Source organism: Labrus bergylta, chromosome 9 (genome assembly GCF_963930695.1).
Source record: "Labrus bergylta chromosome 9, fLabBer1.1, whole genome shotgun sequence".
In the NCBI taxonomy this organism is placed as follows: Eukaryota; Metazoa; Chordata; class Actinopteri; order Labriformes; family Labridae; genus Labrus; species Labrus bergylta.
In genome coordinates this window covers 22620431-22642713 of record NC_089203.1, presented here as the reverse complement: position 1 = coordinate 22642713, position 22283 = coordinate 22620431, and the positions used below count along the sequence as shown (strand labels likewise).

Here is a 22283-nt window from a genome sequence, read left to right as displayed (position 1 = left end):
TTTTCTTTACATAAATATTCCTCTGAGATTGTGTATACTTGATGCTGAAAAAACCTTTGGATACTCTTTGGTAACTGATGATTTTTTTTTAATCTCTGAAGTTGATTTGGATGGTTTTAAAGGGGACCAGGTCCTTGAATTTCAATTTATTCAGTTTGATGATTGTTTGTTCTCTGTGACTTTCTTTTTTGTTAATCATTTATTTTCCTGCTGTTGAAAAAAAAGGCAAAGTAAGAGCAGACACACTTGATAAGTGATAAGTACAAATTTGCATGGGGAAAAAACTGAGTAGCCAATGGGGTTTTAAAGATTAACCTTTGCAAGTTGATTTGTCCCTGGAGGGCCGATAGGACAGTGTGAAAATATTTTATTTAAAATGCACCGCGGAGGCACCAGGAGGACAATCAGGTAAAGATGGGTGACATGACACGTCTTCTCCTTCTGCTGTGGGCTGGTGAGTTGTCAACTATCTTTAACATGTATGCTGCCAGACTCTTATTTAACAGTGTGCTTTTAGATTTGAACAAAAACAGGGGATTCTTACAGCATCCATTACTGCATCGCCTGTAATAGAAATGTTGGATGGTCCTCTCTCTCTCTCCAAGACGAGACTTGCATTCATATCTGTTCATTTATAAAGCTCTAATTGGGATGCTACCTCTATGTTAGTCCTTTGGACTAAATTACACTCAATGTAATGACTGGCTTAAGATCCATGTTCCTAGAGCACATTCTGAGCTTGGAAGAGATCTGCTTTTGGCTTCTTTGCACCATCCGCTTGGAAAGATCAGGCTAGTTTCTTATGGCCATTTTAAAGGATAACGTCTTAACCTCTGATTGCACCTGTTTTAGATTATTTTAAATGTTAACATTGCTTATTAATTGTAAGTCTGCTTTATCTGGTCTTTATTCCTCTATGATATATTTTTCAATTTGTTTATCTTGCATTCTAATATTTGTATCTATGCTCTCAATGATTTTCCTGTTTGAATAAAATACCTTATCTACTATTACAATTAACTTATTATTATAATTTACTTTATTTTCTTGTGACCTGGTAGACTTGACCTTCTTTTTCAACCCTCTTCCAGGCTCATTCTGAGAAAGTTTATTTCTTACCGGTACTGTAAGAGGTTTTTAGACTAATGTTATCAGGTTAAACAAGTTGACATCTGAGTGGTAGAGCGTTAGTCTTACAGAAGTTTTGAAATTAGCTCAGAAATCTTTTTTATATCACGAGTAAATATTGATAAGACTCGTACATTTACTTTGGATGGCATTCAAATAAAAGACATAAAACGGTGTGCATATGTTATGTGTTCAACTTTGTCAATGCTCACACAGAAAAAAAACGTGTTTTGGTAAATTACAGCAAACTAGATATTCACAGAAAGATTTCTGTTTGTAATGTTGATGTACTGTTGGGGGGTTACAAATACTGTTATTGAAATGACGTCGGAAAAATTTGTTAGGAATCATAAAAAATATCACAGTCACCTGGTGAAAGACTTTCTCTTATAGGTGTCACAGTGAGCACAGCGGTGGATCTGCAGAAGAGAATCATTGGAGGTGACCCATGTGATAATGCAGACCGTCTGTACCATGTAAAAGTTAAAGGAGGAGGTGGCTTTTGTGGTGGCTCTCTGATCAGTAACCGATGGATTCTGACAGCAGCTCACTGCCGGGGCAGGTGAGAGAGTGACATAAAAAAATAATATTATATATTCTCACTCAAAAATTAATGTGATCTTCCTGATAGCATTCCCAACTTAAACTGAAACTAGCACTGCTTATGTTCCTATTCAGTATTAACAGACCTCTGATGTGATAATGTGATGTTTCTTTATCACCTCTGCTTATTAGTGGCAGTATCACTGCATTAGTCGGCGTGCATCCAGGTCCAGCACAAGAACTGAATATCATAGATCCACCTGAGATCTACAACGACGGCAGGCAACATGACCTCATGCTGCTAAAGCTTCCTAGTTCTACTCACATTCCACATATAACACTTCCTGACTGTAACCACCCTCCCATTGTGTAAGTTGTGATCTATCTCCATCAATAAGTCTCAAAGCTGGAATCACACAAAATGAGAAGAAAAGTCATAAATAGTTAAAAAAAAAAAAAAAAAAAAAAAAATATATATATATATATATATATATATATATATATATATATATATATATGTGTATGTTTTAGTGCTAATAAAAAAAAAAATGTATTTTTTAAAATTGTATTTCAGCGGTGCCATGGTTCAGATTGCAAGTCATGGATCAACAACATTGGGTCCTAACAATGCAAGACGTAAGAAGGCTCTTGCTTATTTTACATTTTTGCTTATGTTTTTTCATATTTGTAATTTTGCTTGTGTTTATAAAACATTGCTCTACATATCAACATTTAATATTTGTTTATGTTTGTAGCTCATAAATTACATTTAGAAAACAAAAACAAATCTGCATGTAACCTTTCTTTTCAAACTTAACTCAACCCAATTCATGATGTTTGTAAAACCAATCAACAAACGTCTCTTTTAAAAAGAAGAAAAATAATTAAGTGTACCATAACATTCTGTGTAGAAGATGCTTTTTTAATACCTACTTTAGAGTGGGCGCCATTCTAACATCCTTATTTCTACTTGTATCAAGATAAAATGCTGAGACGTCCACCCACTGTCATGGCTGCAAGTGCAGCCGCCACTGTCAAATTGAAGATGACTGAATTGAGTTGTTATGTTGAATTGATTTACACTGTCAAAGAAAATAAGACATATGTATACATCTCGATTTTGATTACAGGGTCATATAATCGTCCTCAAATCAAAACTTACCCCCCTAACACACACACACACACACACACACACACACACACACACACACGTACAGAAATAAAGTTGGCAGAAGATTGCTGACTGGGACAGATAAGAGCTGTTTATCTTGTATTGTGACTCTGAAAGACAGACACCAACTTTGCACCTTTATCTCAGAGTCATCACTTTCTGTTCCTCTGCTTCCTCCAAACACACAGTTTTTCATCCCATCACACTTAATTATTAAAAAAATCTCTGACATCCAGACAAAGGCATTGTGTCATCCTCCCTTTGTTCATTGTTTTCTCCGTCTCAATACAAATCAATGTCCGACTTCTAAGTTTGTCAATGTGTGTGTTTGAGGAATCACATGATTATTGCCGCTTCACGCTCATATCCTGCGTCCCCTCACAAGTTAACTTCATTATAATCAGGCCACTGCAGGATGAAAACTTGGCAGAAGATGATTAGAACATAGTGGCAAGAAACTCCAAACAATCTGAGAGTGTCGATAGGTAATTTCCTCCATCGTCAAAATTGATCAATGATGAGTGGTTTTCAGGCAACTGGATTGGCATTGAACCCTTTAAAAGTTTCACTTGGAGCTCCTTTGCCTTTCAGAGCATCAAACACCTGAATGTTGCAGTCATTTGCAAACTAACATTTTTAAGGATTTTTTAAATAAGAGATTTATGCTGAAATTATTAAATTTCAGCATAAATCTCAATAAACATTATTTTATCTTAAATTGTAATACTTTTATATTAGTATATTAGTATATTTCCACAATAATGGGTAAAAGTTGCTCATTTATTTTGTTCTTTGAAGGCATCTCTCAACTCCCCCGAGTGTCTCTAGAACCCCCAAGGGGTCCCAATCCCCACTTTAAGAACCACTGCACTAGGTTTACTGTTTTGTTTAATAACTGTCAACATGCTGCAGGTATTTATGGTAAAGCCATAACCTCTTCAGATTGCAACGTTAAATGGTCTGGGGTTCCCCAAGCATCCATATTTGGACCTTTTCTCTTTGCTCATATTCACTGCTAAACAATTTGATCTACTGCTTAAAACATTGGTTTAACAAAATCCTTGGGTATTATTATTTATTTTAGCATTCAAAAACTTTGTCTTCCTGTATCTGCAGTGACGTGATTTGAGTTAGATTTCATTTTATTGACACTGAAGACAACATAAGGGGAATAACCCACAATTTAATCAGATTTAGATCAACAATAATAGGGAAAATAATTTGAGGACTGTAACTAGGGCTGTCCGCAGTTAGCCAACTAAACAAATAAATGTCATAAGCCTGGCTAATTTAGCCAGAATTACTCGTCAGTTAAATTCAATTGTATTATTTTTATTGCAGCTGTGGCTCAGTTGGTAGAGTCAGTCATCTTTTAACTGAGAAGGCGGGGGTTCGATCCCCAGCTCCTGCAGCAACCAATCTGCTGTGTTATGGGGCAAAAAACATATTTTAAGCCTGAATGTACATTTCATTAATTTATTTATAAGTAATGAAATGCCCTTTAACTTGATGTGAATCAATCTCTTGGTTTGAACATTATTTTATTTTGGGAAAAAAAAAAAGTCATCGCTAAAGATGTATTTATACCTTCAAAGTCCTACTTTCTAGTTTCATTATGTAAACTACTTCCTGTGAAATGCTGATCAATCAGGCTCGACTGTTTTGGCCCGACTGATTTCTCAGTTGATGTGTTCAAGACTAACCCTGGGAGTGATTTTACTGTCTGGGTGTTTTACGTCACTGAAGTGCATGAGCAAATTCAATTTAGCCACAATTTCCTCTGATAACACTAATCCTGTCTGGAGACAGCTGAAAGTTTTTTCTCTTTTTTTTTCCCTCCAGACAGTGACGAAACACACTGATGTATTTTTTTTAAACCTTATCCGTTTTGACACATCTGAGAAGAATAAGTCCGACCTCCTTAATCAGTGTTCATATAGATAAAATCTTTATTCATATTCTTTTTACAATATTGAAAACCAAAATTGAATGACAGCATCTTAATAAAATCTCTCACAGAGAAACAACAGAGCAAAACATGGGGCATCCCACATTGATACAAAAATAATCTTTATGAATAAAAACTAAACATTGGTAACTTACATTCAAGTGAAGTCACATTCTGCACAAACAACAACTTACAACAACAACTAACAACTAAAGATCTATTTACAATACCATACATGAATATTATAAAGTCTCTTTTATACACAGAGGACCTAAACAACGCTCTTTCTAAAACAAAACTCACATTTTGGCAATCAGTGATAAACAGACATTGTACATTTACCCACAGCATACACTTTTGCTGTTTAACTGTTTCAGGATTCAGTGACACACAGTTTGTAAAATAAAGTCAAAATCGAAATAAAGAGTTGATATTGTCCGAGCCGAGCCATATCTTACTCACACTGCTGTAATACATGCTATACTTTAACAGCTCTTTCACTAATGTCAGTTCTCACTTACAAAGAGAAAATATCTTTGCACATCCATTTCATAAGACTGGTGCTAGGAGGGTGATGTAGCCATCTAAATCTTAAAGGTAAACTCCCACACACTGTCTTACTTGCAAACAAACTTTTATCTGTACCAGACCTTCATCAGGCAAACGGTGTCCCTGATGAAGTCCTAGTATCTAACTTTGCCAAGTGAGAGAGTGTGCGGGAGTTTACCTTTAAAGGAAGAATGCGCAACATTTTCCACATAAATACAGCAGTGAGTGTGAAGCACAAATCCTGCCAGAAAGCCTTTTTCTTGTACAAATACTATTCTAATGTTTTGTTTAGCCCCGCAGCCATGCAGGGCTGTGTAAAAATTCAGTTGATGCATGCTTTGATATTACAAGCACTATCTGCATCCACAGCACGTTTACATGGAGGCAGCAGCAGTTAACACTGCGTCCACATTTACCATGTGCTTTGCCAAAACGCAAACTGTCCAAACAGCAGTAAAGTCTGATTTGTTCATGTATTTTAATAGATCTGATCTCTTGGGCCGTCTATCTGTGCTGGAATTCACAAAGGACCTGATCAGGGATTTTGTTTTGTTTGAACAGTATAATTGTGGGCTGATATCAGTTTTTATAGTCAGAGAAGGATTTGAGCTTCTATGTGTGAATATAGACAAGACGTCTGAGTGGCCAAATCGAAACATCTGCTGACACATCTGTTTTCATTACACTCGCTGTGTAAAATAATACATAATGCATGTAGCGTTCTGTAGGTTTGCTTATACATACGAGTGGTTGACCTCAAGTTTACAAAGGACAAGCCACGGCTTCCATAGTAGAGTTCTTTGGGGACTTTAGTTGAGTATGCAAAGCTGAGAATCACTGAATTGTAACAGACCACAAATGACTTTTTTCATTTGATCTAAACTGAATTGTTAAACAAACTCATCTTTAAACAGAATAAACAGCAATTAAAAATACAATAGATTAGAGCTGAAATGATGGTCGGCAGAATACGGGCCTAAAACAGATAGATGTGCATTATCATCGTTTATATCTTTTCTGACATGCACAGTTTATACCCTTTTTTTTAACAGATCATGTAATACAGACAACTCAATTGCTTAGAATACCAACACCTGCACATGTAGCAGAGCATGTAGCATGGCGGTGTCGTTTGAGTACATTAATAAATGAATTATACCGTTGACCGATTATTAAAGCATCTCTCTGAGAACCTTTTACAGAGTCAAAAAAAGATGCTAGAACCAGGCAGAAGAGATTGACTGAAGCTTAAACATTCCCTTAATGGGTCCCCATATTATACTGATAATCAGTCTTATGAATCCCATAATGGTTGGGGGCTCTGAAAAAGATGAAATATTGCTAACTTTCCCTAAAATGAAACCAGTCCCAACTCTTAACAGAAGATAAGTGGCATGTAATCATTGGATTAACTCTAAATTATTAATCACAAGAAAGCTTAATGAAGTGATTTTGTTCTGAACTTATTTGTTCTCATCGTGGCTCTGAACTGTCAAACAGCTATTTAGAAAAATGCTGTTCAGGTTAAACAAGGACTCTAGCATGTTCACCATTTAAAATGCAGCATCCTGAACAACGAGCTCGTGATCAAAACAAGCTGTTCTTTCATCGGAGGCTTGCATATTTACACCATTTAAAATGGCTGAATAGACATTTCTGCACCACTGCGAAGACTCCTCCACATTAAGTGTTCCCTTTCATCATCAAGGTCAGCATACCCCTGCTGTGCTGTACTTGATCGCAAACACCAGGAAAATACTGTAACCTAGTTCACACTCATTTCAATTGACAAGGAGATGCTTACAAATTCAGAATGTACATAATTTACAGTAATGGCAAGACAGTGTAGATATTAGTAACACTACTAGTTCAAATACATCTATATGACAACTGACGTCACCTCGCCACTCTTCTTTATGGCTTTTATCTTTTTTTTTATGAGGATCCAGCCCCCTTCATTGTAACATAATGACAGCAGCAATACACAACAGCAACAGTAAGCAGATTCAAGCGTTCAATGAAATGTTTATCCTGCATGAAATGTGTCACTTTGAATACGTCTGAAATTTGAAATAGTGGGTCAGTGTTTGACACTTTTTAAATCAGTATGTCTTTCTTTCTGCTACTTTCCAAGGGAATACATTTCATATGAAAACAAAAACACGGCCGAATGTGGAGATGGTGATAAACCCCGAAGCTGATTTACCTTTCAAACGATGCAACAGTCGGCATCAAAGCTCTTTATCAGGATTTCATTAGAAAGGCTTTTCTGGATGAGCATCGCCGTCTGAATGTCACGGTGGCTAATGCCATGGCAACTGTGTTTTCAGACCGTGCTGGCAGTCTCACGTTCAATAGAATCATACAGTGCATCGTAAACAAACCATTATCATTGTTTGGCAGAGCTGTAACTGATGTTGTTAGCTGTGTTGGCTTGTTAGACAAGTGTGTGAGAAGGTGAAATGCAGGAAGGTACAGTTTGCTCCACTGCTGTTTAGACATGTTTTTTTTTTTAAAAGCAGATCCTTTTGTGAGTCAGAATCTCCCGTGTCGAAGCTTTAAAAGAAGTCTTTGAATTTTGCCTTTTTCGACTTTGAAACAAGGTCACAGTTGAGTCAGTAATACTGAGGCAAGTTAACGAGTGCTCTCCGCAGCTACTCTCACACAAAGGAATGAACTCCTGTTGAACTTCTTTCTCAGAGGTAACCCGGTGAGGTCCTGATTTAACCGTCTGGTGTGGAAAGACAACGCTGCTTTAAGAAGTCAAATAAATGAAAGACATTTGAACTGTTATTTCACATGGCACTTATCCCCACCAGAGGGGGGGGAAACAGTCCGATCTGATGGTTAGAGACGTCTGAACTGCTGTTTTGTTTCGTTTCAAAGAGTCTCATCTAAGAAGTAAATACAAAGCTGCCTCAGAGTGGAGTATCATGACGTTCTCTTGTGAAACTTAAAGTGAGTAATCGCAGAACTTTGCCTCAAAACATCACCTCCTCACAACTCCCGTAATCGCTCTCTACCATGCTCGACCCGTCATAGCTCCGCGGGTTCTGTACCGTCGGTCTGGTTTGAGGCTGGGCGGGATTTGGCGCAGGTGGCGGAGTGCTGGCCCGTTCTGCATACGAAGGCATAGCCACACTCAGACGCATGCTGAGTCTCTTGTAGCCCCCCGAGACGTTGTCGAGGCTTCGAGCGTGTTTGGTGGGGTAGTAGCTGATGGCGGTGTACTCGTTGGGGCACTGGGAGCTTGGAAGTGGAAGCCCGTCAGGACCCAGAAAATCATCCAGGTTCTGGTTGCTGTAGCAGGGAGGAAGGGGAGCACGGCGGTCAACACGATCCAGTGGGAACGGGAAGCCACCAAATCTGGAGTTCCTCCGCGACTCCAAGGTGGAGGTGGAGTAGGTGTCCTCTACGATGTCAAACTGGGGAAAGTCCTGGACCACGGGGCGGCCGTAGTAGTCAGGATCTGCAGGATAGACTGAAGAGAGAGAGAACAGTTTAGTATTGCACATCCTTAAACACTGCTTAAAACTTCATAACTCGAATGCATTGTAATAACAAAAAATATCATAATGAAGTGCTGAGCATTTAGTTAGAAAACAATTGATCAAATTAAGTTAATTGACTTAAGTCATTATATAACAATTATATATGGATATTGGACTGTAGAGTGGATTAAAAAAAAAGCAATAAGCAGAATCTTTTGGTACAACTTATGGACCATGTGTTTCATGCTTGTGCAATGTCCAGATGGGTAAAAATATATGGAGGCCAGAAAGACGTATTAGGTGCCACAGGCCTGAATGCCCTGGCAATGCTATGTCTGTGAACCAAATAAGATCCAAGAGCTGTATATTAGATGGCTTTCAAAAGTAAGACAGTATTGGGTCGGAAAATGTTTCAAATCTTGCAGTATGGCCAAAAGATTCCCCACTTAAAAGGTTTGTTACATCACAAAGATCTTAATGAACTAATCAACAATACTGATTGTGTTTCGTGGTTCATCAAAAACCCAGTTCTTGTACATTTTATTATAGCTTTATATGAGAATAATTGCCCCTGAGTTTTGAAAAGCTGACCAAGGGTCAGATGAGCTCCCAGACTGAACAAACCCAACATTAACTGTCACTGAAGATAAATATTAACAATTAGTGGGACAGTTGCTGCCGTGCTGGGTGTGCAGGAAGGATTTGAACAAGTCTAGGTTTTCAACAAGCTTTGTCTATTTGCATATTAAATCCCTCTCTGTGGATTTAAAGTGGTGTAGGTTTGATTAGAGGAACAGGAGGAGGGGACATGTCTACGGAAAGCTTTGTATCCTTAAGTCACTGTATTTACTTTTAAGACAGGGAACTGATCCAGAAAGGGATTCAATGAATGCAAATGTAGAGCTATCCCCTTCCAAAGTTCAACAGAGTTCAAATACACTTTAAAATAAAACAAGAATGACCTTGAAGGTGAGTTTCGCTTATATATGATTTATGCTAGCATTGTTTGCAGCATGGCCAGCGTTGCTAAATGTGTCATTAGGTAAAAGGATATACACAATATGGACAACTTAACATCTTGATGCTTTTCCAACAGATTGGAAAAAGTATCTAGAATATTTTTTTGAGCTGAGCTGTGGTGGTAACGTGTGTATCATCAATTTCATTACTAATATATTTCAGATTGAATTTAAAGTGATTATTTAAAGACCCTACTTTTGGTCTGCGTCGATTTTGGCGCCCCCTGTGGACAAAGCATTGTGGTGTCTCTCAGCGGTGGCTAGTGCATTGTTCTCTAGGGTGGGCACAAATTTCTCAAGGATGGACTGGGATGTAGTATTTATTAGTTAATTAGCCTGATGCTAACACAACAGAATATACATGACGATAATTTTAATTCAACGTAATTGACAAACAACACCATATGCACTCGTACCTACAAGCATATTTCTCATAACCTTCACCGATGGTCTTGTTTGCTTTTTGTATGTCATATAGAGGCATCCTTATTCGTTTCAGTCTGTTTTATAACCAGCTAAACTCCTCACTCCTCAATTATTTGTGTGAAAAGGTGAACAATTTAGTAATACAACCTTTGCAACATGAAAATTCTTAACTTTTTTGCAATAAGAAATTGACTTATCAGTAGTGAGCTTGTGTTTAATCATGCCTGAGTCTGAGTACATCTGTGCATGGCACAGCAGTAAATAACCTGTGTTGTTTAAAATATAATCATATAATCATATAACAATGAAATAAAAAATTTGTAAATCAAAAAGAGGAAGGCGTTTAAACCCAGCTCCTGTTGTTTGACTGACAGGGAAGTCCCCGCAGTGATGAGCTCTTAGCAGGAAAGATAGGAGGCAAAAAGTGTGAAATCAAAATGAGGATTCTTGAGGATTACCGCTTTAAATTCCTGCCCTTCATCCCCGAAAAATCTAACAAGGCAGACACATTATACAGTTTGTTCAAACAAAACGGCATTAAAAAAGCCCCATGCTGTCACTGGAGTTACTGAGAATACTGATCAGACTCCCAGCTGCTCGCGCTGTGACACAGAGAAAACGAGACTAAGTGATAGAGGAAGGTACGAGGAGAGACTGGGAACAAGAGAGAGAGAGCTACTTAGAGGGAGTCAAAGGAAATAAAGCTGACAGACAGATGGTGGAGGAAAAGATTGGAGGAGACAAAATGAAGGGATGTGAGGGACAAACAGGTGAAAATGACAACAGAGGAAGACACAGGGGAGGATTTTAAAAGTAGAGGGAACGGCAGTGAAAGATGGAGCGAGTGATTAAGATTTTGTGAGAGAGAGTGAGATAGAGGTCGAAGGCAGACAGGAGGTAACAAGAGGGAAGTGATGAGAGACATATAGAAAATAAATAGCTGGAAAAGCAGAAACAATGTTTCCAGGTTATAAAGATGAACTCTGACAGCACCTTTACATCTTTTTTCTGTAAACTGAATGGACATTCAGCTTTCAACTCCAACACAGCATCTTGACTTCAATTAATTCTACACTTTGAAAAATTCAATGAACTCTTAAGAACAGAGAACTTAGTGTCTGATGAGATCAATAAATTGCAGCAACGCTCAAACTTTCAGGGCGGACTCAGACATTTTTCAAACGTCATTAACGGGATGTAGTGCTCATATGTATGCTAATGTCTATTTACTTATAGTGTATGTTTGCTGTAATCAAACCTCTACTGGGATGTTGCAATCTTGTATCGCTTAGATTTCCTTAATATACAACTGCGAGAGTCGTGATGGAAAATTTACAACCACCTGGATTACATTTTAATCAACTAGTGCACCTGCCAAGTTGCAATATAGGTACTTAGTCTAAGTGCATAATGTGTTTCTATTTTTGTTTTTTAATGATATCGTATGTTGAAGTAAATGCAGCTCTCATCATCATCTGGCTTCAGTATAGACAGATTCACCAGAGGAAGAAAATCTACAGACATATCTGCGTACAGATGCAGAATCTGTGGACGAGAGACAAGATCATTGAAGTCCAAAGCTTTGTGATTTCTGTTTGTAGTCCAAGTAGTGTTGCTACTCAGCCAGTGAAACCAAAAGAAGATGAAAAGGCGAAACTGTTCACAAGTAACATTGTTGTCAAACCAATGAATTGAACTTCATTTGATGTGATGGTCAGTTGTTGACTACCTATAAACTTTGGTACAATACAACTAGGCTCCTTTAAAAAATATGGCACTGAATCTTATCTCCAGTTAGACTTTATTATGTTCCAGATCCTCTTTCAAGGTTATTTTCTTGAACCGGTCTTTGCTGCATTTTAATAAAAGACCCCTTATCTTCAGTGGGGAACGAACATTTTTGAACAGATTGAGAGCTGTAGATTTTGTCCTCCATCTCCTTCTCTGAAGTCACTTTAGAAAAGGATGACTTCAGGATTAGTATGGGCATGAGGAATAATTAATGTGATGTTTATTGTGCTAAAATGGTCTTGAAAATGTCTTAATCCCATCCTTTAAATCTCTGTTCCTCTGGGAGGTGGGATTCACACTTTATGTCCATACTTTGCACTGTTCAGTAGAGTTAAGACTGAGAGCAGCTCCTCTTCTAACTGTTGGATCACTGCCGCAGGCTCTAAGATTGCCATTCGAGTCAGAATTACTTTAAAAGGTTTTTACACCCACCTGAGCTGAGGAATCTTTTTACCAGGAAGTATTTATTTCAAGTCCAAGTGGAATGTAACTCCCTGAACATTAATTTAAATCCAGATATGTGAATGAAGTAGTGTGATGTTCAGAAATATTGTTTGGGTTGTTAAGGCTTTTTTATTTTACCTGCAACATGATTCATGTTTTCAGCCTGCGGGCCTCTCCCTTCAATTAATCAATGAAACAGTGCGTAAAAGGGAAAAATAAAAGTCATTAGTGTCAAAATTCATCGCAGTACATATTTATGCCTGCAGCAGGGGGGTTCACTTTGGTGCTGCTTGGCTGCTGAGCCAGAAACATTTCAAAACTGGGGACATGCAGTTTTGAAGAAGAGGCATTTAAATTCACTAACATTACCCCTTAACGGTGTGAGCCTCCAGTCACTGCTCAAAAATGTGATATTCAAACTGCCTTGAAAAAGGGACCTTAGAAATGTGTTAATGAATTTGGAGAAAATGGGTGGACAGGTTCATTAATGAAATTCTCCTCTTCCACACATGAAGGCTTGCAGCTGGGGTTTACAAATTGCTAACCAAAGGCAGATTTTGTGAGGCGTCCATCCGTACCTCTGTGGATGTTTTCACTACAGATCTGTGTGTGTGCACCCTTCAGCTTTTAGCCTTTTTAATTAAAAAAAAAAATTAAAAAAAGTTTTCAAAGATTTTTATTTCAGTGGCAACAGATGAGCTTGGGGCTGAGTGTCAAAATATAGTTGGGACATCAGAAAGTACATCAGTAATGATGGACTAACATTAGTGGTTTGGGTCTTTTTAGGGGGTTCTGAGACAGAATACGTATAACTTACCATCAACTAGTCATTTTTCTAGTCATTTTTCTAGTCACACTCATGTTCCTTATCAGCAGAGGTATTTTATGAAACGAAGAATTGGGGATTGGTTGATTGGAGGTCAGGGAGACTGCGGATCTAAGTACACCATTGAACATAGATTGTGGTTGAGGATTCTTCAAAGCTGGGGTGGATTTCTTGTCTAGTTTTGCTACTGGCATCCCAGACTAGCCTGGTACCTCCTTATCCCGATGGTCCAAGACTTCTGTACGAGTATCATGTTGGACCAATAGTTGTCCTACTATCCAACCTACCAGTCCAGGATTTAACCCAAGCTAACTGAGCTAACTAGATAACAGAAAAAAGTAATCAATTTGTCCACAAGAGGACGCTCCCAAATCACAGACAGTTCGGAGTATGGAGCAGCCGGAAAACAAAAGAAGAGAAGCAGAGAGTAGTTATACATATATGATCCAGCTTCACATTAGTGAATATTGCAGAAGATTGTGTTTTTGTAAACTAATTAATGAGGCCCAATGAAGTTTAAGGGTAAACGGACTTAAGCATGTATAGTGCGTTTCTAGTCTTCTTTTTAAAACCCATTCACACCACATTCACACAGCAGAGGCTGCTATGTAAAGTGCCCATCACTATTAACTAATCCCATTTATACACAATCCCACCTCACTAACGTAGCAGGGGGACACATCGCCATGTGACTGGAGGAGCTTGGGATCGAAACCTCGACCTTTCAGTTGGGAAATGACTGACTCTACCACTGAGCCAAAGCCAAAGCCACAGCCATGGCCACTGTTACCACAGGTACTTTGATCCGAAACCAATGGCTGCTTAAATTGCCACAGCAACTGTGCAGGCTTGGACAGGAAGTTGAGGGTTTTAAAACAAAGCTGGACTTTGCTTTTTTTTCGGTGCCTGAATGATTTTTTGCACACTTTAATAAAAACTTTCACCATCTTGTTTTACATAGTAAAACTTCCAAAAACTCCTTTGGAACAAATCAAAATCTTGAATTTGTGCTAGAGCGTCTTTTCCTCTCTACCTTTATTGTTTTCCATGAATGACCATATAACTTTACCATTCTGGCATTGATCGATGTAAATTTCCTTTTGATGGCTGATAGGCCTCTATGATTGGATGCTTCATCACCAATTCAATAAAAGTAAAGGTGATTGATGACAAAGGCCATTTTAAGTATATTTTTGTCAGCCTGATTTTAAGCTTAAATCCTATCTAACCTATTTTCTAACCTATTCCAGGCACCTTAGACCCATGAGATCAACTCATCTGGCCCCAAAAATGTCAGATTTAGTTCCAGGAGCACATGGACAATGAAAAGCAAAGTGTAAAGGATTCAGCTGCTGTCACCTTTAACAACGAGCCTGATAACAAGCGAAGAACTACAGGAACGTGTCCTTTATCCTCCATGATAAGGTCAAGCAGATGAATGACCTGCCAGGCGGACGTTGCCTGGGGAGCGATGGCATGACGAATGCCTGATCTGCGTCTCGTCATTTGTCCCGAGATCATAGCAGCATAGGATATTGATCAGAAATATGAAAATAAAATTCTGCACAAAAAAATAGGTGAGGCAGCACGTGAGAGGGGTGAGAATAACGAGAGAGAGAGAGAGAGAGAGAGAGAGAGAGAGTGTGACAGTCACAAAGGAGAAGAGAAAATAAAGTGAGTGTGATGGAAGGAAGGAGAATGTGACAAATGACCAGCGAGGGATAGAGAGAGGGGTAAATGAAGAGAGAAAGCTGGAGAACAAGGCCGAGAGAGTGCAACAGAGAAGGAAGTGAAAAAGACAGGAGAGAATGAGAAAGAAGAAAAGAAAGACAGGTAGTGGTGTAAGGAGAGGATAGTAAAAAAAACAACAAAACAGGCTATGGAAAAACTTCTCTTATCCTTGGCAAGTGATCGTCCACTGATTTAGAAAACCCTTTCAATTGCTCAAGCTTGTTTTGAAATTAAACACTTAGCATAATGAATGTTACCTGTGCACAGGTGTTCATTTAAGAGATTGGGTCATTCGCAAAATTAGCACCCAACGACTGCGCACGAGTGGCAAAACTATCAGTCAAGATAAAATGAAGGGCTTAACCCTCAGTGGGGTTGAAGTCCTGAGCTCACATATACAGGAAATGTGTATGCAATCGATCCCCCCCACCCCCCCCCTAAACTGGTGACTTACATAGGAGTGCTTCCGGGGCTGCATTTGTATTAGTTCAGTTTTTAATTAAATACTCATCTGATGGTTATATTTCAATATTATAATGAAAGATTACGCAAAGAGGCAGTCGTGAGCACACTTTCAATTTTCAAAGGCTGCTGTAACTACGTCATCTACAGACACTTCCAGCTGAAAGTCACCAGTTAGCTGAGTCACTCATTTAACTGATACACCAGGACAGTTACGCCCATGCACGGAGGAAGATATTATTAAAAGGGAATGCCGCTAATGCTATCTGACATTACTGTTGACTATTGACATTTATTATTTGAGTTCTGATCTCAGAATCAACATAGTAACCTCCTTAAGTGTCGTCATGTTTGTAGTTTATATTTCGCACGTGCTCTCTGGTGTGCCATCTAGAAGTAGCCTTCAGTAACATGCTTCGCATACAGTCAAGTATATTTACAATCACGCTCATGATGCAGCCGGACATTTAGGGGAACGCAAGGTTGAACAGCAAGTATGTCTCCAACCATAACCACGAAAATTTTGACTACAAGATACAAGAATATAGTTATCCTTTAAAATACAATAGGCACGTTTTACATGTAACCTTAAATTAGATAATTTTCTCATTTGCCAGGTATATGTGCTCATTTTAAAAATACTTGTACTTACTTTCTGCACTTGGGCCATAACAATAATGTGTTTCACTACAAGAGAGATCATGTTCTCTTCAAAGAAAATATGTGCATATATCAGTATCTACATCAGCAATCAGCCAAGAGGAGTTGGAAAATACCACCATATTCAATACTGTGCATCCCCTAACTGCTACTGTCTATATTAAAGAGGTACACACAGTGAGATTGTAGCCGCCTCAAACCGTATAGGTCACTCGAAGGCGAAAAAAAGAATGGGAGTTGGGGGCATTAAAAAGGAGACACAGCCAAAAGAGAATCAGAAGAGGACACAGGAAATGAGGTAGGGTATTATAGAATTGAGGATGGCAGTAGAGTATAGACAAAGTCATACAGGAGCCAAAAGAGAGAGGGAGTGAGGAGGAGGAGGTGGAGGGGAAAGCAATTGCGGAAAGAGAAAATGGAAAATGAAGCCACGCTGAGAGATGAAACAGAGAAAATCACTTTGTTATTTCCAGATGTTATCACATCCAATCAGCCTCGTCTATGAATGTTTTATCTTCCACAGTTTAATCAGTATGGTGTGTTGACGGACCACTCTACGGGCTGTCCCGTGTTTCCCATGATGCACCACTTCGCATGACAATTAAGTGCTTATTTACAATGACCTTGAACGACTGAATCGTTCAGCCTGTTCTGACCTTTTTCTATTACTCTTTGGCTTCATGCCAGAGAGATTTAGTTTACAGCTCATTGACATTTTCTTTTTCATTCACTGCAGTTGACATTCCCCCCCCCCCCGAGTGTTTTTCCAGTGTTGCAAATTAATTCTATTTTACCATTAACTTGAATCAGCCGAGATCCTGATTACACAGAGAGAGCACACTTTTCTACCTTTGTAATACCAAAATAATACCAAAGTTTCTTATTACTGCAATGAATGGAAATACATTTTTAACAGGGGGACTGCTCTAGCATCTTTCAAAACACAAGGATCTTTCTATTGAATATTTATGTAAAATTACTAAAACTGATTATATATGTTAACAATTTTTTTTATTTAAGGACTTGTACATTTTTTAATTAGAAATGGTGGCAATATTTCCCTAATGAGATATTTGATGGTTGAGAAACCCATTTGTCATTGCTCTCCGGTGGACAAAAATGTAATGGTGACTTTCTCCATGACCCTAAAAATGTTTACAGCTTTTTTGTTCAGCAAGTTCTTCTCAGTTGAAACATCCCCACCCCAAAACATGTCAAAGACATTCATGCCCTGCTTAAATAAAACAAGAACACATAAGTGATGTAAATTCCATGAATGAAGTATTTTGTGCTTTTCTTAGGAGGGCGATAGGTCACATTGGGTTGGAAACACTGGGGTGTGTACCATACTGAGATTCTCAATATAATTAATGGTTTACATGCAACGACACAAGTCTTTGAGACAGGCAGAGTCGGAAAAAAGGTTGGAATAAAATACTTTGCTCACTAAATTGCAATATACAAGACTGACAAGTTGAATCAACTTTGATATAGATCTGAATTATTCATGGTAAGGAGATAAAAAAAAAAAAACATTTGTTTGTCTTTCTCTTTCAGATTAAATCACAGCGTTCACCCACCGAATATGAAACACAAATAAAAGCACACCTTCATAGTCCATGTCCCAGTGGTTCTTCCTGATCGATTCATTGTCGGAGCTGGATGGCGGCCTGGCAGGGAGGTTGGGGGCTACGCTGCACACGACCGGCCCATATGTCTTCAGAGAGGAAACCCCGCCTCCTGACGGTCCAATCTGGCTGCGTGGGCGAAGTGACCTGAATGGTGTGTGGTCAAGGTCGTTGACGGGACCCCCCATTGAGCTCATCTCTATAGGACTCCCTTCATGGTTGTCAGCTTTGAGGCTTTTGGTCAGACTGGGCTGGAAATAGCTGCAGGTGTGTAAAGATGTTTTTGATTCAGTTAAACTGGTAAAATAGTGGATACCAAAATTCCCATTTTCTTTTCTAACCAGTTACCATGTCAAAATAATCCATAATTGATGTGTGTTCTAAGGATTGTTGTGTAAATGGATAAGAATGATGACTTGTGACCACTGGACACAAACTTGTTTGTTAACACTTACAGAAATCGAGGCCCTTTTAGGCGTGTTGTGTACATTCTTTTTCCTGTATCTTACAATATTCCCCCCAACTTTCTGGGATATTTGGAGTGTTAGAGTTGAATGAATCAAAAAAAAAATGTAAAGTCAAAATCAGGGAGCAGATCAGTGTTGAGTCATCTTTGCTGTAGGTGAAAAAAAAAGCTTTAAGATAGTTGTTTCTAATGTCCCTGTTCAACTGCACAGTTGCATAATGGAAGAAACTTGGAATCCAATTCTTATCACTTTCCTTGATGATGATTTGGTGGTGATTACGATCAATTTAGACACCCTGCAATGTAGTAAATCGGGACTGTTTGATATTTAGATATATACCTGTGCTGTGACACAAGTAAGATGCGATCTTTTCAAAACTTTCAGGGGTGTTGAGGTCCATTTTAGACAGTAATTCAAGTAACCAAAGTAATGAGCACTTACCCATTGGAATCCTGGACACAGACAGGCTTTTTCTTCTTCTGCTGAACGTAACGTTTCCTGATGCAAACAAAGATGCCAACCAAGAGGAGTAATCCAAGCACACTTACGCTGATCTCCATGATTTCCATGTAGCCAATCATTGGCGAGACCTGATAGGTGGATGGGACAATTAATAGATGCGTTTATTTAAAGGAACATATGGAATAGAAGCACTGCTGAAACAACCAAAAAAAAAAAAACAATACATTAATTGATGACTTGTTGTTGTGTCTGACCTGATGCAGCGGGTCACAGTGGATGGAGCCGTCAGTGACTTTACAGTCATAGCCTCCGGGACACGGGTTGGGCGAACACTCTTCTATCTGATTATGGCACCTATAGGATGAAAGAAAGTTTGATTCATTTGATTCAACAGGTTAGAATTCTTGCTTTTTTTTTTGCATGCTTTCGGTTTGCAGTTTGGATGTAAAAGTATTTAGCGTCAACATCAATGTATCTTAACTCTTGCAGTGTTGGTGCTCTGATCTTAAAACTCAGTGAAGCAACTATTTAAATCTGTAGCCATGTTAGCCACACAGTCCTGCGTCCTACGCCATTGTACTCAGCAGTGCTTTTTACTCATTAAATCATTCAGATTGTGTCCAAAAGCCAAGCAGATTTTTTCTGAGTAAACTGCTGTGGACAGCTGTATGTCTGAAAATGGGGCGAGTAGCCAAGGGTCCTACAGTGAAGAGCAGCACAAAGGCTGCCACCTTGGCTCTGGAGTTAAGGTTAAATTTGGCGGATGATACTGAGGGCTTCACTGCACCCAGGCACCAAACACGACCCTGAGGACCTTCTGGCAGAGCTCTGATTGCTAAGTGCTGTGATGATGCTGACAAAACCTATCATTTTGTTTTACATAAAACTGCCTTGTGTTCAGCTTCATCCACTCATTTCCCAGGCGTTGAATTCCCTTGCTGTGGAGTACTGAAAGAATATCTGCAAGTTTGAGAGCAAAGTACAGCAACTGCTGTGCATTTTAAACTTGGACAAGGAGTTTAGTTTTTGAAAGAGAGAAAAGTTTTAAAGAACTGAGTTGTAAAGTTTTGTATTGTTCTTCATGTATGATAACGCTTGAATAGATGGTTTTGGTTCATGTGGATGCTTTTTATTCAAAATGCGCATGGACTTTGTATGTGCTGCTTTCTGCTGCATGAACGGATGATAAAACAATTACCGCCCGCAACAAAAAACCATCACAGCATGATAAAACATCTATCCATCAGTTTTACAACTCCCAGTTCCTGCAATTACAATCCACCAGTGCTCATTTTTCACTCACTGAGTTAATCAAAACTCCACCTGGACCATGGGCCCGCTGTTAATACCCAGGAGGAGCGACGCAATTTCACAGGCGGACTTAATGAAAGCAGGAAAATGCAAATGTTGCTAGAATTTCATTTGAACGTGACTGTTCTCTTTGTCATCCGCTGGAAGTGTGAGTAGAATATGAAGAGCTGGTCGCAAAGCCATGAACACACATCTAAGTGTGTGTCATTATAGTTTGCAACTAATCACATGTATGCAAATTCAAGGCCATGCAAGCTTTTTCAGAATGCAAGCACGTACCTCTGTGCAAGTGATTCTGCATATAATGAGCGTTGTGCTAAACTGCATTTGTATTCAACCAGCCTTGTTGGGAGTCATGGTAATACCTCTGTGTGTCTAATTAGGATTAAGTGGGTGTTCATTTTGGAGTTGGTTACAGCAGCATCATTTTCCTCACATATACTTTTTTATATTTGATCAATCATTTAGTGTACAAACATGAGGGAAAATCCAGTGTATTTTATGTTACACCAATAAAGTCGTGTTTCTGAAAAGTGCAAAAACACACACAAAAAAAAAACACCAGCAGTTAGAACATCAGATGTCGTCAGCAAATCCAACAAATAAAGACATAGTATCCAGAATGACCTCCACTATATGCCAAATACATTTGTTTGATCATTTGGTTTGGTTCTTACCTGTCAGATAGTCTGACTGCTTTTCTTTCAGGCCCTGCTTGACAAACTTCTATTGTGTCTAGACAACATTTCAATTTTAATCATTCCAGCTTCCTGCACAGGTGTGTTAACAGGTCATGTTACAGTCGTGCTATGAATGCCTAAACAAAGCTCACAGAGTATTTGTTATGCCTCAAGTGTAGTTTCTTCTGTTTACTGCATGTAACTAAAGGTATTGTGTATGGTTAGACCGATGCATCCACCAGTGGAGATAAGCCAATACTTTTTTCTCTGCTGTAGCTTTTCAGCACAGGCTATGTAGGAAGTCCTTACTGGACTTTACTGTGATCGCTTTCAAATCCACCTGCTTCCCCGAAGTTACATGGATTGGGCAGGCATGGGGGATAAATGTAAGTTACCTTAAACCAAGGACTAGAGATGCACAGATAATATTCCAGCATATTCTTTGGTCAGAGTAAGTAACAGTACTTAAATTATTGAACCTCAGCACGTGAGCATGTGATTAAAGATTAAATTGTGCTTGTATTGCTGGTGAATCACCGAGCCTCCTGCGTAGAAACTGCATTCACAAGCTCTCAAGTTTGTGGTTCTTTAAGAAGTAGGACACATAAAAGTAAATAATTCACTGCATGAAAGTAAGAAATATGTTGATAATGAATTACTGATTAGAAAAGTAAGTGAAAAGAAATGTGTGTGTTTGTTTTTACCGTGCATCAGTGTCATCCAGCGAGCAGTTGCAGATGTAACCTTGAGGCTTGGGTACACACACCCTGTCGTGGGCACACGGCTGGGAGGCGCATGGGTTGTCAAGGAGCTCGCAGTGGGCGCCGTGGAAGAGTCCTGCACACCTGCAGCGCGGCTCTGCACAGGAAATAAAACACACCAAGACGTCTGAGACAAGAGCGACTGATCATCACAGCAAGTATTCCCCTACAGACGGTAAATAATCACAGCAAAGGTCAACCTGATCAGATCAGAGAACACGAGATTGTGTTTGATATTTAAAGTTAGAAATCACCCATTGAACATTTGAAAAAAGCAGACTTGTTTTTTCTTCTTCATGTGTTTTAAAAACAGATGTGTCACTAAGTCCAGCTGCTACAAAACAGTCTGTACTTAGAAACTTTTTCACTGATCAGAAACATCAACAGCCAACATCTGGTTTTGTCAGTCGCTCAGAATAGACGAGTAAAGAGTTGAACCACCTGAGAGCAAGAAACAGACTGTGATGCTTTTCCACAAACATTTTTCTGGGTCAGAGCAACATTTGTTATTTTACCTTTACAAAATGGAGAGTGCTTGCCATGTTTGTAAAAGTAAAAAAAATGATAAAAAAAAGAAAAAATCAACTTTAATTTGACTCCTGGGTAGATTTTATTTTTCTAATAAGTTTTCAAGTTCAAGCAGAGAAGAAATGTTTTGGTTTTGAAATGTGGTATTTAATCAGTTCGATATAATTTGCCCAATTAAGTAAAACCTCACCATTAGTTTATTGCAGGTATGAGTCACCCTTGCACCTGCTGCTTATAATTGAACAGTTACATTAAGA

At 38.8% G+C, this 22283-nt stretch overlaps 2 protein-coding genes across 2 annotated transcripts in view; one reads left to right on the top strand and one right to left on the bottom strand.

The window, feature by feature from the left end:
* Nucleotides 1-404: 404 nt before the first annotated feature.
* On the top strand, nucleotides 405-3072 carry LOC136179973 (putative trypsin-6). The gene is made up of 4 exons (XM_065958920.1): nucleotides 405-454; nucleotides 1522-1690; nucleotides 1864-2040; nucleotides 2246-3072. The coding sequence occupies exons 1-4, from the start codon at nucleotides 415-417 to the stop codon at nucleotides 2424-2426; spliced, it is 567 nt and encodes a 188-aa protein (XP_065814992.1). The 5' UTR covers nucleotides 405-414; the 3' UTR covers nucleotides 2427-3072.
* Nucleotides 3073-4767: 1695 nt separating this feature from the next.
* Nucleotides 4768-22283, bottom strand: part of fat2 (FAT atypical cadherin 2) — a 113526-nt gene continuing 96010 nt past the window's right edge. Inside the window, exons 25-29 of the mRNA XM_065958899.1 lie at nucleotides 21442-21595; nucleotides 19001-19100; nucleotides 18726-18874; nucleotides 17798-18078; nucleotides 4768-8820 (exon numbers count right to left, since the gene is read on the bottom strand). Of these exons, the coding sequence (XP_065814971.1) occupies nucleotides 8321-8820; nucleotides 17798-18078; nucleotides 18726-18874; nucleotides 19001-19100; nucleotides 21442-21595 (1184 nt within the window). The 3' untranslated portion in view covers nucleotides 4768-8320. The remainder of the gene's footprint in view (nucleotides 8821-17797; nucleotides 18079-18725; nucleotides 18875-19000; nucleotides 19101-21441; nucleotides 21596-22283) is intronic.